Source organism: Monopterus albus, unplaced genomic scaffold (assembly GCF_001952655.1).
Source record: "Monopterus albus unplaced genomic scaffold, M_albus_1.0 scaffold91.1, whole genome shotgun sequence".
Classification (NCBI taxonomy): domain Eukaryota; kingdom Metazoa; phylum Chordata; class Actinopteri; order Synbranchiformes; family Synbranchidae; genus Monopterus; species Monopterus albus.
The window spans coordinates 653,402-672,113 of NW_018127971.1; the positions used below are offsets into that span (position 1 = coordinate 653,402).

Here is an 18,712-nt window from a genome sequence, read left to right on the forward strand (position 1 = left end):
AGTTAATATCCTCAGCTTTTTTCCTGTGGTCTACAGTATACTTCTTGTGTGTGTTTTGCAGGAAGCCCTCAGGTCATGCTGATAAGGAGGTGATGGCTGCCACTGTCCTGTCCTCACTGTCCACATCCCCTTTGGTGCTTTGCCCTTCCTCTGCACCCACAGGTAAAACCACTGCTTCATGACCAGCAACATTCAACCTTGCACATACAGCAACTTCTGTGGAAGCCATTAAATACAAGCTCATTTTTTCCTATTAAACAAATAAAGGACATTTGGTTTAAATCTTGCAAAGGATGGTTCACTGTCAGAGATGGTGGGACAAAATATTTATTATGTAACGCTTGATTCATTCAATGGAAAGGAGTCTTACACTATTATTAGAACTATTGCCATATCTTTGTATGCATGAACTTGTTTACCCAAGCCCAGCACTTACTGCCAACTGTTCAGCCTTGACCAGTTCAGCACGGACCAACGGCCTAAGTGTTTTTGCAGAGTGTCTAAGCTCAATTAACGTAAAAAGGTGACATAACAGAGTGAATGTAAAAGCAATGTCAAGTTAGCCTATATGAGCTGGAAAGTGAGAGGGGTGACTTGATCTCAAAATAAAGCATTGGCTGGCAACAGGAATGACCTGTCAATCAACAATCAGTGTTTAGATAAACATTTGTGTGATTGCGAGCCAAGCTAATCAAACAGCTAATTGGATATTTTTCTGTACCATCAACTCAGGATGGTAGTTAAGGCTATCAATAAGGTTCACTTCCACAACCAAGGCAGAGATGTATTAGCATAATGAGCACAGCATGTGAACCACAACAGTCCTTCAAGTTCTGCTGGGTTACAGTTATATCAGAAGCTGCAGGTAGTGGCTCGTTAAGTTACCATGGTGGAAAAATACTACTAAGTATCTGCTATATGTAAACATTAAAGACATTAGAATGTACTGCATATATCAGATAGGTTGTCATGGTTTAGGGCTTCTGGGAGATTTTCATTTCCCTTTCAAAGATTAGAGGTTAGGATTGTTATGCATATTGTTCCAAAATTAAATGTTTGGAATTATTATAATTTTTTTTTATGCTGGCCTTTTAAATCAGTGAACACTTGCACTTATATTCATAATTGGCTTTCTTTGCCATTTGCCTGTCAAATATCTTTTTAAGCTCATGGTCTTATATTTGTATATCACCTTTCTATGCTTTTACAGCACACTCAAAGCGCTTTCACACTATTTGGCCATTCACCCATTCGCACTCCCAAACACTCACACACCGGTGACATCACCGGGAGCAACTGGGGGTACAGTGTCTTGCTCAAGGACACTTCGACATGTTGACTGGACAAGCCGGGAATCGAACCGCTAATCCGCCGGTTAGGAAACGACCCGCTCTACCTCCTGAGCCACAGTGGCCCCCTCATCTTGCCATTAATCTAAAGTTAACTGTGTGCATTCCCAGAGCCAGTCAGCAGGGCTTGGAAAGAGGCGCTCTCAGCTAGCTACAGCAGTTCGACTAGTGGCAACTGGAGCTGGGATGCCAGCGACCAATCAGTGCCATCGACACCGTCCCCACCTCTCACCAACGATACCAACAAAAACTTCCTGCTCTCGTCCCACGGTGATGATGTCAATGAAGATGTAACAGTGAGCATGCATTTCATGTTTGAGGACCCCATACCACGGAAGAGAAAGGTAACATTCATGGCGTGTTCTGCATCTTGTAACAGTCATTATGCAAACAGGGACAGTTGTATGTTTAGTTTTTATGTATTATGTATATGTGTTCTCCAAAATTTCTGCTTGTAATGGGAAGAAAATTTGAACAATTTTGTTCTCACTGAACAACTCCTGTTTTGTCAATATAATATGCTGTGATTGAAATGTTAACTATAATGTTTCACTTTTTGCTCATTTTTTCCTAAATTTCATTATCAATACAAGTGATAAGGCACAAACCAGTGTAATACCTATCTTTTTCTTTAGCATATGTAGTATGTTTTTAGGACTAACATTGGCAGTATTTGAAATTGATTTAACAAAAGGTGAAAAAGATGAAATGTAATTTCTAAATGTGGACAAAATGAGCCTTCTAGTATCTTCATGCTTTAGACTTTGGTTGCTATGGCCACATTTTTCATCGATTTTGGTTGAAGGACTAATTATGAGTCCTGAACAGCTAGAAGACATCTATTGTGAAATATCTACTGAAGTGCACTGAAAACATTCAGAGAATGTTAACACCATGCAGTTAAACAGCCTCTGACAGCCCTGTTGCTCTCTGATTGTGTGGATGATGGATTGTTGTCTTTTTCACTCTTTTGCTGTAGAAGCAGCCCTGAATGACAAAGTGTTTTTGCTGTCAAGAAACTTTCCATACCCTGTTCAGCCTTTACAGGTGGCTGGGTAGGGTGATTTAACAAGAAGGAAGGGGAAGAAGTAGAAAGGGAAGGGGTGAACAACAGGAGGTAACAAAGGATGCATGAACAGGGGGACAGTTAGAGGACGTAGAGGAGGGAAGGAGAATTGACGCTCAAAGTAGCAACAGGAGGCGCAATGAATCTCAGTATTTCCTCTAGCCATACAGAAACAGAGGGAAGCTCATATACTGTGCAATATGTGGGAGTTTGCACTTCAGCCTCCCTGGAGTATTGTAGCAGTGAAGATTATTGAGCTGCTGAAACCATAGAGAGTCCAAGGACGATGGTGCCAGAGACCCATGCTATGCCATAGATAAACAGGAAGGAAATGTGGAATAACAGTATGAGGAATGTAGACACACAAGCTGTGTGGAAGAGGGCTAAAACATGAGCTAACTAACTGCCTAGATTTGTGTTGTAATATAGCCGACGTCAACCGCAGAGGTCTAAACCTTCTATGAGCCGCTGCCCCTCGGATTGTAGGCTTTTTGATTTTGTGCAGGCATTGGGTTAAGAGGATTATTAAAAATGGCAATCACCAGTCTTGCTGTAACTGTATTAAGATGCAAGAAAAACGCTTAGGGAATTAAACACTTTGTGATTTTGGGATTAAAAACTAGCTTTGCTGTGTAATTCTTTGTTAAGAAGTTTGTTTGAAACAGCACGGTAGGGGACGTGCTTATAGATGAACACAGAGAAAGAGAGTGACAGTCATTGAGAAATACTGTAGTTCTTACTCTCCTTTTTTCTTGCCTTTCTTTCTTCCGAGGTTGTTGATGAGAGCACACACCCAGTTGTCTTTCATCAGCACTGGTGCAGGTCCCTGCTTGCTCACGGGGCAGCTGCCAGCCCCTGATACATGAAGAAGAAAATTAATTGATATAAAAGCACAAATGCCATCTATCTTCTTGTGGCTTGCTTATGACCCGAGTTGTAGATTTTTAACCAGATTAGTAAAGGATAAGATCTGCTACTTTTGGTGATCACAGGTTAAAAAGAGGTCACAGGTGCTGCTTTGTGTGTCTATCTTTGTGTACACAAGAAATTTAGTGTTACATGTGTGTTGTGTTAAACATTAGGGAAACCCCCTATCTGCACCCTACCAACCAACTGTTTCCGTTGCAACACCCACAGCGTGCGCAGATAGAAGGAAGAAATCAAAACAGTATATTTGTTGTCTGTGAACAGGAAAGTACACTGAGGTACTACAGTGAAGGGTACATGCTCATTGTCCCCGCTCTGTTCCTGTCTTGTCTCTTTCACTTTTACTCTTTTATATCTCTAAACTTGTCACATATTGGGTTTGTATATTTATAGACCTGTTGCTGTAACCACTGTCAGTGCGATAACTTGATGAAACTTACTATATAAACCTCTATTTCCCTTGAAAGACTCATTGGTGTTCTGCAAATAATATGTTTAGTTTGATCTCTTTCTACATGGGCTGATGTTTTCTCATTGTTGATGACATTGATGATTTAAACCTGAAGTTCTAAACCAAAGATTGATGCAAAAGCTCAAATGTACAGATTACAACGTGAACATCACTTACTTTTGAATGTATTTATGTTTACATTTTGCCACACAGTTCGTGTGAGACACTGCGTTGTGTTTACAGTAACACAAATCAGCTGATGATGGAATCTGTCTCTTTCAGAACTCCATGAAGGTGATGTTCAAGTGCTTATGGAAAAACTGTGAAAAGGTCCTCAGCACCTCCTCAGGAATCCAGCGACACATCCGCACTGTCCACCTGGGGTGAGCTGCTAACACACTTTTACTGTCCTTCAGGTGTCACTGGTTCCATTTACAGGGAATCTGATGCACAGTAAAAGGTTTACAACGCTGATAATGAGATGAATATTTTGGGTTCCCTCCTTAACCTTCATTGTTTATTTCCTCATGCTGCCTAGTTCTGTGTGTCTTAGGCATAGTTTTTGTCTTACCCAAATCCCTACACACACGCACCATCATTGTGTTGTATGGTGAACTTTATGATGTTTATTTACCTTGAATTGATACTGTTGATGTCTGCTGTTTGTCGAACTGTATGCTTAGTGTTTCACTTTAACAAAGAGCTTCACTGTGTTGGTGTCACTTTAGTAATCCCTTTTCTACAGCTTCAGGGTAGTGGTGTCAAACTTTGTAATGTAAATAGTGTGGTAAGACAAGAAAAGTGACACACATATCAATTTACAGAGCTTGGCTGCTGTCCACCTGTCTGCCTTCACACCTTACTAGATGAGCCTGTGTATTGCCGCTTCTTCACATTCCCGTTTCTGCCTTGTGCTTTTAACAATACACCACTAATCCCACTGACAATAGCTAGCCTATAATTTTGAGTTTGCATAGATGGTTTTGTTAGGAAGATTTAGAAAGATCTGAACAAATTGAAAGGGAGTGTGTGTCCTACTGTTAATCCATGTTTTCCCTTAGTTATTATGGTTTCATCACCAGCCCGTTTGTCTGAGGACTGCACATTGGCTTTCACTGCCCCCTGCTGTTAGGAAGAGTGACCACTTTCTGGGCTGGTTTTTTTTTTTTTTGGGGGGGGGGGGGGGGGGGAAGTCACAGCGCGTAGTCAGTGGTGCTTTTGTCTTTCTTGACCACCTCAGTCTCAAGTCAGTGTTTTAAAATGTACCTTTTAAAAAGCATAATATGCTTTATTTGTTGGTGCAGTTTTGGTAAAATCAAGCAATTAATTTAACTAAAATAAATACAAATCTTCAACCATTTTCAAAACAATACTGAACTAAGATTAAAACTGCTCACAAAAATATACTACTGTTGAAATGGAATAAATGTTTGTTAGCACTTCTTTAGTACAGAGAAATGTTAGCATCTAACAGCATGAGAATAATGTGCTATCAGATAGAAATGATAATATATTACAGGCGTACTCATTCAGCCTTTAGCAAAGGCACCAACCTTTAGGAGGAATCTCACCACCTCAGAGGAATCTCCATATGAGATATTGAACCTGAGGCATCAGATTAGTGGTTGCAGATGGGAGAGAAGTGAGTGGAATCATTTCAGATACATAAAGTAAATACTTCTCTGGCAGCCTTGTGTATAGATTTGAAATGAAAGATAAAAGTCCGTTCTCAGCTCTCAGAATACACCTGTATTGCCTACATAAGATGTGGTTAAGAGAGAGATGCGAGAATGACCCTGCATTAATAGCGTGAATGGCCAACGTAGTGTAAAGCTGTGCATCAATAAAACTCATGTGGTCAGAGCACTTAGCAACTACAAGAAAAGAGGGGCACCAGTAGCAGTAGAGTTGGAATCAGCCCTGTCTTCAGAAGTCCTCATGTATGTGTTTTTTTTTTACAGAAAAAACTGAAATTAAAAGAATCTTGGAAACTTGTAATTGTTAAATTGTTGCTGTTTCTCTCCTGCAGGCGAAACAGCGACTCGGACTACAGTGATGGAGAGGAGGACTTTTACTACTCAGAGATCGAGGTCAACATGGACAGCCTGACAGAGGGCTTGTCCAGCCTCACACCCACCTCCCCCACCACAGCTGGTCCTCCGCCCGTCTTCCCTCCACCGCTCACAGATGTTCTTCACTCTGAACACATGAACATGATTGGTTTGCAGAGCCACAGCCCGACCTTGCTCAGTCAGTCAGCTCCTTCCACGCTCTGCCACATCCGCACTGACCATGCCTACCAGGTAATTCACACACACCATTAGACAGGCATTGGACACATATACACAAACATGACTACATTTAATTTCTAAAAAAAAATGCTACTGCACTACTATTGAACACAAAACAAAACATGGAGCAGTCCATATGTTACTAAGCTAAGTTTGAGTTTTTGATTGTATGGTATCTGTAAAGGCAGATTTTAGATTTTTAGATCAGTGTAGAAAAATATCCCCTGAGGTCAGAGAATTGCTCCTTCACCAGTGCGGGAGTGTACATCACAGAGACAAAGGAAGTCACTTGCTTGCGAGTATTAACAGACGTTCACTTGAAGAATGAAGTCAGAAAATTTTTTTAGCTAGAAAAATTTTGTCATGAGACTTAATTTAGCTTATTTTTCTGATTTCAAGACTTTATTTTGAAAGGCTTTGAAGCCACTTTGGTTATTCGTGTTTTTCGCCTTCTCTTTGTTCTTTTCCTCTTCTCCTAACTCCACGCTTAGAGGTAAAAATGATGTTTTAGCTTGAAGAGCACATTTGGTTAAAGTATAAATCTTTAAAATGTTCAGTTTGTGTCAGAATTCGGTCTTTTGCAGTGGTTTGAGGTACTGTGTATCAAACTTTCAATTGCCATGACAACGCAAAATGTGCATAAAAATAGACTTAATTTATGCCAATGCATTGAAACGACGTCTCCTGTTTTCTTTACTCTGTGTTGTTTCATACTCTTCTATTCACTAAAACTAACTTGGTGTAGTATATGTTTTCTACCAGTGCCTGGTAATATTGTTGAACAGTTACTGTAAAACACTCATCATTTCTATTTATGTTAAATGATGTTTGTTGTTGTTTGTTTGTTTTTTGGGGTTTTTTATCTTGATTTGTGGTCAGCGTTGATATAAGGGCAGATTTGGCAGAGAAATGCCTTCCACAGTAACTTATATGATCTCTCTTTCTTTTTCTGTACCCTCTTTCTGTCTGTTCGTCTTTGCACCTTTCCTGTCCCTCCTTGTTTCTGTCATGTCCTCTCCTGCCTGTGGTGGGGTGGTTGTCCATGTTCCAGGCCACTGCTCCTGTGAATATTCCACTGGGACCTGAACTGGCTGGGTTAGGCAGTGGTAATGGGACTGGGCCTGGAACTGGGACTGGTAATGGCATCAGTGTGTCATGGCAGTCCCCTCCTGTCATTTTCAAAGGTGGCCCGGTGAGTGAGGCTTTGTCTGGCACCTTTTTTGCCTTTATCTTAACTCCTCTCCTGCTGCTACTAGTAGCATTTGAGCTTTTTGTTGCTGTGGTTTTTCACTCTCCCTGATTCCTCATACCATCATCTTTTTATGCCGATAGACACTAGTCTTTCTGCATGTAGGACAACTCAATCAAAGATTCTATTCAAAGTGCTTCACATGAAAGCATTACACCAAACATGCATGTATGTACAGCGTTACCTACTATGTGCTGTCTTAGTACTGGGTATGTACAACCAGGTAAAACCTGTACAATTAAATAAAAGCAAAAATGAGTATGAAGTAAAAACAGATCAGACTGAAAGAAACTAAAGGGCCATCATTGCTGTGAGTCAGTCTCGGCTCAGGTAGCAGCCAGGAGACAGTCAGAGGACCTGAGGGACACAGGAGGCACATATTGTATTGTAACTGAAAGCCATACATTTGCTAATGTCTAAAACATGACGATGCAAACTTGGATGTAATCCATATAATCAGTTGTGATAACCTGTGCTAATACTGTACTGTATCTTGTTGAAGTTTATTTTGACAGGATTTGACTGAATTAAGGTTCTGCATAGCTGTTGTTGTCATTTTGTGTTTGTCACTGTACAAGCTGCAGATGATTTTTGTTTGATAAAATAATTGACTTTTCCTTTGTCCAGTTATTTTTGAGATGCTGTGACGCTTTGCTGTATCAGTAATGCATAGAGCAATGTACTTACAGTGCCTTTCCACCTTTGCAGGGCCCTGTGACTCATGTTCGAACAGTTAGTGTCGGTGAAAAGCGTCAGCCGGCAGCCAGCGCACACACTGCTGTTAACAAGAACCATACTTTAATAACGCCGGCAGCTAAATCAGCACCAGGAGCCAGGTATGCAACAGTCATTTACTGTGTGCACATGTCTGTGTGACTGTGTCAGTGATCTTAAAATATTCTAGTTAGAAGGTGGGGCCAGTTGTACTCCATGTACAGTATCTTTAGTGATTCACATTCACTGATTTATCAGTCACCATTATGAATACCGAATGTGTTTTGTTCTTTTATTTCCTGGCTGTGAGTTGGTCACATTTAATGAATGTTGTTTTATATACTGTATATTATATATATATATATATCACTGTTCATCACATAAATTTGCTAACAGCGATTAATTTTATACTGATTCTATTCTAGTTGGTTGCACTGTTATAAATGACTCTGATCCTTTAAACAGAGGAATAATTATAATTATTTGTAGAAGAGGTGTGTTGGAATGGTTTCCAAATGGGAAAACTAATTATAAGTTACATTTATATTGACATTTGACATGTTTAAAGAAAAAGCACATGCATTTGTACGTGGGCCTGATTGTACCTCCACATGGACACATTTCAGTGCATTGTACATACAGTATTTGTATGTTTTTTGCCCGTGTGGGCGTCTGGATGTCTGTGTGCATGTCCTTATGCTGTCATATGTGCTGTTACCAAGGAAACCCCGCGGGGAGGCAAAGAAGTGCCGAAAGGTGTACGGCATGGAGAAGAAGGATATGTGGTGCACAGCCTGTCGCTGGAAAAAAGCCTGTCAGAGATTCACCGACTAATCCAGTCCCCTTCCCATGTCCATGAGCTGAGCTCTTCCTCACTCAGAGCGACAGAGAGGCGGAGCTCTCGGTGCTGCTTCTTCCAGTCCAGCAGGGACTTCGCCTTCTCTCTTTTCTGTTTCCAAACACAAAGAGAAAATAAAACTGGTGGGTAAAAATTAACAAAAAAGAAATAAAACAAAACAAAACAAAAAAAAAAAACAGCAAGAAAACCTATTTTATGCAGGTTTGGAGACTTTTTAAAAGGCAGACATTTTCATGCTGTTGATGGCTAAGTAAAAGAAACATTTAAATTAGATTCTTAACCTTCTGATTTGACTTTTTGGTTTTCATTTTCTGTTTTTCACAGCCTCAAATCAAGGCGTCGTTTAAAGACTACAGCTAAACTTTGTAGTATACTCTTTTGTTTATTATAGGAGCATCATGTGAGCTACTGTTTATGGGGTGAATCATGACTCTTTCTGGAGGATCAGGGGTTAACACCAGATTTGCCCAAAAACACCTCTGTAGCATATCTCTTTTTTTAATTTTATTTTTTTATTGTCACTGTTTAAGGGACTTCAAAGCTACCAAAGGCAAAACACCCGCTCACTTAACAACAAACCGTTTAGATGTCAGCTCAATACTGAATCTAAAATCAGTCTTCTGCAACCTTACTGGATATTGACGCTATGTTCAAACTCATAACGTTCAAAATCTAACAACCTGTTCATGAAGCAAATTCCAGCCAGCAAAATTTTTTTTGCAACTTTCTAAAGATGCACAAAACCCTCACACACCAAGTGGTACAAAAAGATTTCCCATTAACTTTCCAAGATATTTTTGAGAGAGGTACACAATATATGAAATATATTTCCCTCTCCTCTTTTGTATACTTTGAAACCCTAGAGTTATGCACCTTGAAGAAATGTCATCTCTCCGAGTATCACTGTAACCACAGTGTATGCCTGAGAGAGTGGATAGCAAGTCATTGCTGAAAATAAACTCTCGTGCGGAGTTTATTTTCAGCAATGACTTGCTGAGGCAACTCGTAGTTGCACTGTGCAATTGACAGAATTATAGCATTTGATATTGTCTTTGTTTGTCATTGTTATTAAGGTGAGCTGAAGCAGAATGGCTCAGGTTTCCCTCTGACAACTCATGTTCTTAAAGAGATTGTTTACCACAGTGAATGACACATGAACTACCCTTTGGAACTTTAACTTGCAGTCTGGCTCGTGTTAATTGTGTGTGAAGGTAACTAACGCACAAATTAAAATCCAGCGATCACTGCATGTTCATAAGTCAAGAATTCTAATTAATGTCAATCATTTTTAAATGGAGAGGTTACCCAGTGTTTAGTCTAGAATAATTCTCATTAACCAGCACTGCAACACTTGTAGATATCGACCTAATTTAAAAGGAATCAAGACTTTTCCTGTGTTTTTTGCCATTTAGAATGATCTTTCATTCTAGTCTAGTCATGAGCAGTAATATTAGAATAGTTTCCAAGCTCTATATTCAATGTGGTGGTAAGAGTTTTAGAAAGTTAGAAATTATAATTGATGAATCCCATTCCAACTTTTAATTGTAAGGCCAATTTATTTAACTGTTGGTATTTCTATCAGTTGTATGAGATACAAAAGTGGACAAAAAATATTTTATGAAATATTTAAAAGACGCCTTCCTGCAACAGGAGTGTTACAGTGAAATAAGTCATCTGTTATTCAAAGGGCTCAAACTGTACACCTGCAGGGTGAATGGCATGGATGGACAGCTTAGTGATGATGTCTTATTGGAGATATTGGTGATGTCAGTCAAAGACAGAACTACACGAGTACTCTTAGTTAAGAGCATTTTAAAGTAATTCCTGCACTTAAAAATTCTGAGTTCCTTTTTTCCTCCACTAGTAATGTACAGCCATTGTTATTGTAACTTGCTCTGAGTCAGCCTAGTCAAATTTTAGATTTAAATATCAAAAACTAAAGTAAAACTAAAGTAAAGTCAGTTTATTTATTTATATAGCCCCAAATTCCAAATTTGCCTCAAAGGACTTAACAGTCTGTACACCTTTCCTCCTGAGACCCTCAGTTCAGATGAGAAAAGAACAAACTAAACTCTACAACAGGTGTGTTTTCTCATCTGCTGTCAGAGGCACAGTCATGACAGTAGATGTGTATTTGTTGAGAGACTGACCCTTGTGTTGTTTGTTAGCAGCTTTGTGAATGTAGATTCTGCTGCGTGTCCTCTACTCTCTAAGCGCTCCTGACAGTGACCTGATCACCATAGCAGCGTATCTCACACACACACACACACACACACACACACACACACGTCCTCCCCTATATGAGCAGGCCTTCTTTGAGCAGCCTCCTTGACTGAGGATGGTATGACGTCAGACCTCTGTTACCATAGAAACACCTGCGCTGCCCTCTGTTAACCACTGTGCTTGCTGTCAGCTGATAACCATGTTACAGGCTGACAGTTATCACTTGTTGATGAAAGCAGGGAAGCAGATGCCCGGCTGTTAATTGGTGGCTTGAAGCACACATCAGTCTCTGTAATAGTAGTCAATATTGTCTCATTCTTTTCCTGTTATAAACCACCATAATGTTTTTAAAATTAATTAGCATGCCGGTTGTGGGTGTATTCCACTGGCATCCCAGATAAGCTAGGTCTCCCTGTCTCTCAGTTTGTGAGAGCAGTGGGCAGGCCTCCTCTGGTCAGAAACTTCACAAAGTGCCAATGCAAAGAACATAAAACGCAAAAAGTATAAAAAAGAAATTGCACTACGTTGCACTGCGCATAGATATGTTTTTATACATGAACATTTTATATACATAAATTTTGAAGTGAAACTATGTTCTTTTTTTCCGAGGGGACGGGAGGGGTGTCGTCACTGCCCGTTTGGGAAAAAAATGGGGTGTCAGGGATCGAGGTTGTGTACCTCTGGGGTCCCCCATTATTAGCAAGTGATCTTGACAGTCAATGTCTTGCTCTCTGTGTCAGATTTATCCTACTAAACTTAGTAGAGCTGGCAGTTGTAGAATTGTGGTACTGGAGAAGTACAGTGTGGTACTTAGGTAGTCAGTCACTTTCGCTGTCCTTGGAGGAGTGCCAAGGTTCGAAAGCAGCACCTGCCTTGTCTGATTGATGGGAAAACAACGGTCTCTGTAGCTGCACTTTGTCATCTTGACAACAGATGCTTTATAGTGTTTTATTGCCTGGAGTTTTTTTTTTCTCACAATACACACATTTTAGCCATAAAGCTCATCTTTGTGCTTCCTGTACTTAAACACTTTCATGTTTCTTTACTGAGCTGAGATAGTAACTGTGTAGATACCGTTATTAGTGCTGGATACCACTTTAACTCTGTTATCTCTGGTTTGATCACCGATCGAGTGTCGAACGCTGCCCGTCAGCTCTCTCTCCATCCTCAGTGTAAGCACCTTTAGATTCCACCAGCAGGGTTAGAGGCTGATGCTTTTGCTGGCAGACAATGGGACCGTTCCTCTGTGTTTAGCTAACAGGTTCCTGTGCTTGCCAGCAACTATTCCACCTTATTTCAAGTTGCACTAACCTGGTGTGTGATGAACAAGGCCCAGGATATATCAATAAGAGTGCCTTTGGTCTCCACAGCCAGAAAGAACTCTGGGTACAGAGCTGCTGTTGTTCACAGATCTTGGATGGGAGAACTTCAATGGATTTTTGTGAAATAGATCCACAACTGCAACTTTCACATAGAAAATGAGAGGTGGAGATTGAATTTGACTGTTAATGTGGGTGTGCGGGGAAACTGGAGATTTCTATTAGATGGAAAGCAGACATGCGACACGCAGTGACGATACAGATGGATTCCCAGTTTCAGGGCTTTCTTGTACATATGCAACATAAAGCAAACCGTGAGGCTTTTTCGTATATTTTTGTTTTCTTTGTTGATGTATCTCTATTATATGAAAAGGAAACTTTTTTACATTACAGTTGCTCTGAATATTTTCCTTCTTTTTTTTTTTTTAAGTCGATTGAGAAGCTATAGTGAACATAACACATAAAGATTCAATATGTATAGTAGCTTAGAGGCAAAGGGGAGAAAAACAAAACCTGTTGAATGTAAATCCTACAAAAAAATTTGCCTTTATTGTTATTAAATTTGCTGGATAGTTTGTACTGCCTATAATGAACCTGTATTGCATCCTGTTTTTGGTATTGAAATCTTTTTAACACCCACAGACAGCTGTTGCCACACTGCTAAGTCATATCTAATAACACAACCATGCAGTATTGCTTTACACTCTTCCTTTGTACAATAAGATGCTTTATAATGGAACAAAAACTAACTTGAGTTTTTGGTCACACCTGGGCTACTTGCTCACGCTGTTGCTGTTCATCTCGTCTTTCTTCCTGCCAAATAGTTTTTTGTTTTTTTTTCCACCCCCCAGAACACGTGTCGTTATATGTTGTCTGTGGTTTTGATGTTAAGTTGTTGTTAGGCAGGATAATCTTTGACTTTTGGTCACAATGAAAATTGTATCCTTGTGTGAATCTTTATCCTGCCCTGCACATTCCAACGCGGTGCGCTTTTAGTGTATTCCACTTGTTTGCTAACAGACATATCCTTCCCATGTCCTTATTACTACAGTGGTTCTTTTCTGATCACCTCCTCCTTCTCCATTTCTTGTTCTTCTGCTATCCAGCTTTACTGTGGTCCTACCCAAGCCTTTTACCCAGTGTATTAAGCTAAATTAAACCCTTGAAATGTGCATCAAAAAGAGCCCTCGTTTTCTCCAAAAATGTCAAAAATATATGTGCCTCTTCCTTGAATGTCAGTTTTCAGGTGTGTGTAAACCAGCAGCAGCAAAGCCAATAGCTTTTCTCTCAAATTAAATGCAAGGCATTGCAATGGCAGCTCCACTCAGTTCTCTGCTTCTTCTAATGTGCTTTTATTTTTCAGTCCAGGCTTTTATCCTCTGTCTGTCAGAGCTTTCCTTTGATGACCTTTTCCCCACCTCTTGTGCTTTTACTGAGCCTTGCACTGGCTGGTGTGAAAACTGACTTTTGTTTTTCCTGTTTTTGTTTTCTTATCGATTGATTGAGGGATGGAAATATTGGTTGTCTGGATGAGTTTAAGGTTGTTTTGCTTGTCTAGCAGTGCTCATTCCCCCTGCCCCCCTTTTTTTTTAATTTTGTTTTGTTAGGAGATTACGACACTGAAGGGTTTTATGTATAAGATTTCCTCTAAACATAAAGATGCCGCCTGATGCCCACAAACAGAGCTAAAAGCATTTTGAGGGAAACATGACATAAGCCTTGGGTCTTCACTGGAGGGCGAGATTTCTCCTGTGTGTGGGCTCGGGCTCTGGTCTTTATCAGCCGTCCCACGCACATGGAGGAAGCACTTTCTGAGGAGTGGTGCACTCAAGGAGTATTTGTGTGAATGTCAAGCCTGTGATCAGTGCTTGAAAAGTTGGATGACCATGTATGATGATGATAATGTGATATGTGATGTAATGTGACAGAAAGTAAATAAACCTCTATGGAAGAAGTCTGCAGGCATATTGTTTATTTCATCTTAATATGTACAGTCAAGGCCAAAAATATTGGCACCCCTCATTTCTGGTAATCACTTTATTTGGCAAAGTATGTTACACACAAGGAATTTGTTTCCGGTACAGAACTGAGGAAGCCATCTCACACCGATGGTTCTAACCATCGGGGGTATCTTGGGGTTCAGCCTCTTGCCCAAGGACACTTTGACTGCAGGCACTGATTTGGACTTCCAACCCTCCGGTTGGAGATGACTGCTCTACCCACTGAACCACTGTCGCCCCTGTGCTAGGTGATACACCACTTCTCCCAGAAGATTGTTGCAGTCAATTCTGTAAAGTCTTTTGTTTGCATTGGAACAACGCAAAAAGCTAAATCCAATCAATTCCACACAGAACTCAAAAAACAGATTGGACAGAATTATTGACACCTTTTCAAAATCATCAGAAACAGTTGTATTTCAAGCATGTGATGCTCCTGCAGTTTGTAATGAAACTCATCTGCTGACACAAAACCAAAAAAAGTTTGCCAAAACCCTGCTGGGAGAATATCCTGTGGACAGATGAGTCTAAAATAGCTTTTTGTTAGAGAACATCATTCTGCTGTTTTCAGAAAACAATATTAAGGGTGTCACTAATTCTGTCAAGTCCACTTTTGGAGTTTGGTGTGGAATGTATCAGATTTGGCTTTTTAGAAACATGAGAATACCAAAGAATTTGTGATTGCAACAATTTCAAGTGGTACATTATCTGACATTAAATGAGGGGTGCCAATATTTTTGGCCATGACTAGATTAATAAGAATCTCTGTGGATAAATTACAAAAAATGAAATGTGGCAATGTAGGAGCGATAGAGTGGTTCCCTTCCTCAGCCAGCTTTGTTTGACTTGTCTGCTCTGCCCTCTTGTGGACAGCACCCAGTAACAACACAACCATCCAACAGGCACAACAAAATAAAAGGCACAGCACACGTCGGTCACTTCTTTACAGCAGCAATTTCAAAATTTATTGAGACTGATTGGTTTTTGCAAATAATAGTCAAGCTAATTCTTCCACTAAACATGAAGTTAGAAAGAGGCTTGGGTGGCCGGTGGGCCAGCCCCAACATCAAAACAGGAGGCTCATGGTTGACTGTAAAAATGTTTTGTGATCGGTACTATCAACCAGAAAATATCTGCACAAGAGCACTTAAATCTGCCCAAAACAAAACGGGTGTAAAAACAGGACAGGGTTGTGTTTTTTTTGATTGTTTAACACATTTTGTTACAAACACAGGTTTATGATAATCATCAATATAAAGTCAGTATCATATTGAACAATATTCCCAATTAAACAAACCTCAAGCTTCAGGTGCGACCTTTTACAAATTAAAGACCATCTGAAACTTGAGAGAAAATAAATAATATATAATAGTAATATAAATTCATATATATGAAGGTATACACACGTCACTCTTAGTAGAAGAACAGAATCTAAGTAAAAAGCGCCAATTTTGAAATATAGTATAATAATAGATATACCCATATCTATGGCTTCATGATTTGCACGTGAATCAAGCTATACAGGCTAAATGAGGATTTCAATTTGTACACATCTAAGAATACCCATATTCACCTGCAACAGAGCAAAGATTTCCAGTTTTGCATTGTGTAGAATGAGACAGTTGTGTGCAGATGCTGAAGATGTTGCTTTGGTATGACAAAATGAACACAGGCATGCAATTAAAACCACAGAATCAGGGCACAAAAGGTCATCAACACACGGTGAGAAGGAGAATCTAGTTGCCCATCATGATTTGTCTCTTTGAAGTTTTGTCCTTGAAAACATTTTGCACCTCTAATCTGATCAGTCGCGCCTGTAATCTCTATCCACTGATACAAACATTCAGTCATCTCTCAGAAACAAACACTCACAAGCACACAGGTGAAATGTCATTGAGGCACATATTGAGGGGTTGATGGCAGACATTTTCCTGAATTACAACCCAGTATGAGGAAGAAGACATGCAGTTCGTGAGAACAGTGCAGGGCACGGGAGTCGCACATACATCCAGACGTCTCTCGGTGGCCACAACAGTACCACAGGACAGAGATTTGTCACTGATCATGGGCTCCTTCAACACCCACCATTGACATTCATTAAAATCCAATCCCATTGTCTTTCTCTTTTTTCCATCCCCAGAGTACAACTCTTTGATAAATGGGTCAAACAAAAACACAATAAATAATACAAATAAAATAAAGACAGTTGCCAGACATGAAGAAAGCATCACAAATCGCATTGTACAGAGAGTTTCTCAGTGGGTGCTAATGGGAAGTGCAGTCCACGGCACCTGTAGCAGAGAGGCCTGATGTGTGAGACCAGCGCTGGCAACACAATGTTTCCCAGAGTTACTACTGCAGCACTCATGTTCCCTTTATGTTAGTGAACTAGAGTCAAACCAATAAAACACTAGCAGATAGAAATACAGCATGTAGACTCAACACACTTTTGTCTGCATGCTGCAGTTCTACTCGATTGTGTGTCATGCGAAGGCATGAAACAAACTAAAACAAAAATTTATATTACAAAAATCTGCTTGGTTTTAAAATGCAGTCTTCAAAAGCTTGCTGGTCCTTTCACACAGCCCTTCATATTCACAATAACACCATCACATGTGCACCTTTTCAAACTGTGACAAATAGTGACAGATTCAAAAATAAAAACAACCCAACAACAAAACTGTAAATCACAACAGTAAATCCAAAAGCACCTGCACACACAGACTGTGAAACAAAAGCAATTCATGTATACAAGGTACTAGATTGTTTTTGGTTCCATATGAATCAATTAGTGTACATTAATGATGCAAGAGCATGTGTTGAATATATGTTTCAGTCAATATCTAAGAGAATTTTGACAGTGAAGTTTGTTTTTCCCCTTGGTAAAAAAGCAAATACAACAGGAAAGCGTAAACTGGCACAATAAAAGGTCGATAAAAGCCCCATGGCTTGCTGTCCACAACAAGGCAAAGTATAAAAGCTTTTTTTTTCTTATAGAGGATATAAAATATCAAAAAAAGAACACACAATAAAGCTTAGCATCCAGCACTTATTAATAATTAATAATAGATACATCAACAACAGTAATCATAGTTCTGATAATCATATAATAAGACACGTCATCTGCCTCATCTGACTTGTCAATAACTTTGCCAAAAACATGGAAAGCATATTAAGAAGCCAATACAGACTTTTTTGGACATTGGACATTCAAACATTCTGGCATTCAACCACCCATACTTTTCCACACACACACACACACACACACAGAGGAGGGAATGACTTCTTAAAAATTAAGAATCACCAACAGATTTTTCAATAAATAACTGTTAAAAAAACCAAATTAATATTACACTCTCTACAAATATCAGACTGAATTTCAAGCACTGTTTTGATCCTCTTCTTTTAACCTTAAAAAGCCAGACAAAATATATCACCAAAAGAAAAATAACCCATGAAAAGAGTCTGCATATTCTGTATTAAGAATTTGAAATTACAGGGGGGGCATTTTTAAACAAAGGCAGCTCCTCCTTAGGTTGAGAGAGACGTGGATCTCAGGTCCTATCATCACAACCTCCAGTGCGACAGAAATGAACCAGAGACAGTGGGAGAGACTGAAAGAGGTAATAGTGTGTATGCAATGGGACACGTGACGTGGACCCACTGTGTGCTTGTGTTGATTTTCCAAAGAGGGAAGCAGAAACTGTTGTCCACTTTGTGTGTGAAGAGGTTTAAAACTCATTCATACACTGTGAAAGTCTCTTTCCATCTCTCTGTCTCTCTCTGTCTCACACACACACACTTCATATCCATTTAAATCCCCCAAAATGTATATACATTTGTCAAATCTCCAGTATTTGTCGGAATGAATCGATGGAAACCTTGCAATAAACTTAAGTGAAGAAAAGGTTAAGGACCCCACTGAAAGGCAAAGGCTATATAAACAGCAATCTGCACAAAGATTCAGTGATTTTCTATATCGTGATAACAGTCAGGAGGACATAAAGTATATCCTTAAAGGTAGGTGCGGTCACCGAGTTGTTTAGGTAAGTAAATATCAGATCAAAAATGTAAACCATGGGTTCAGGGCTTTGATAGAAGTCAGTTGTTATTAAAGTGCAAGTCTGTGGCAGTAGGACTGCATCAACAGTGTGCCGTCAGGCTGCCCGGTCCCCTGACACACATAGCTTTGCAATAGATTGAGACTCTCCCTTCACTTGTAGGGAGACACTTTCCCCAGAAACATTACAGCCGAGGAGGAACCAAG

At 39.7% G+C, this 18,712-nt stretch overlaps 1 protein-coding gene across 3 annotated transcripts in view; it reads left to right on the top strand.

Annotated features, from left to right (window-relative positions):
* Positions 1 to 10,155, top strand: part of slc2a4rg (SLC2A4 regulator) — a 36,214-nt gene extending 26,059 nt beyond the window's left edge. For 2 of the 3 annotated variants that reach the window (XM_020608077.1, XM_020608079.1), the window contains exons 3-9: positions 62 to 162; positions 1,461 to 1,693; positions 4,076 to 4,176; positions 5,823 to 6,096; positions 7,136 to 7,276; positions 8,042 to 8,169; positions 8,770 to 10,155. In XM_020608077.1, the coding sequence (XP_020463733.1) occupies positions 62 to 162; positions 1,461 to 1,693; positions 4,076 to 4,176; positions 5,823 to 6,096; positions 7,136 to 7,276; positions 8,042 to 8,169; positions 8,770 to 8,881 (1,090 nt within the window). In that variant the 3' untranslated portion in view covers positions 8,882 to 10,155. The remainder of the gene's footprint in view (positions 1 to 61; positions 163 to 1,460; positions 1,694 to 4,075; positions 4,177 to 5,822; positions 6,097 to 7,135; positions 7,277 to 8,041; positions 8,170 to 8,769) is intronic. The other variant, XM_020608078.1, reaches the window with a different exon arrangement.
* The last annotated feature ends 8,557 nt before the right edge of the window (positions 10,156 to 18,712 follow it).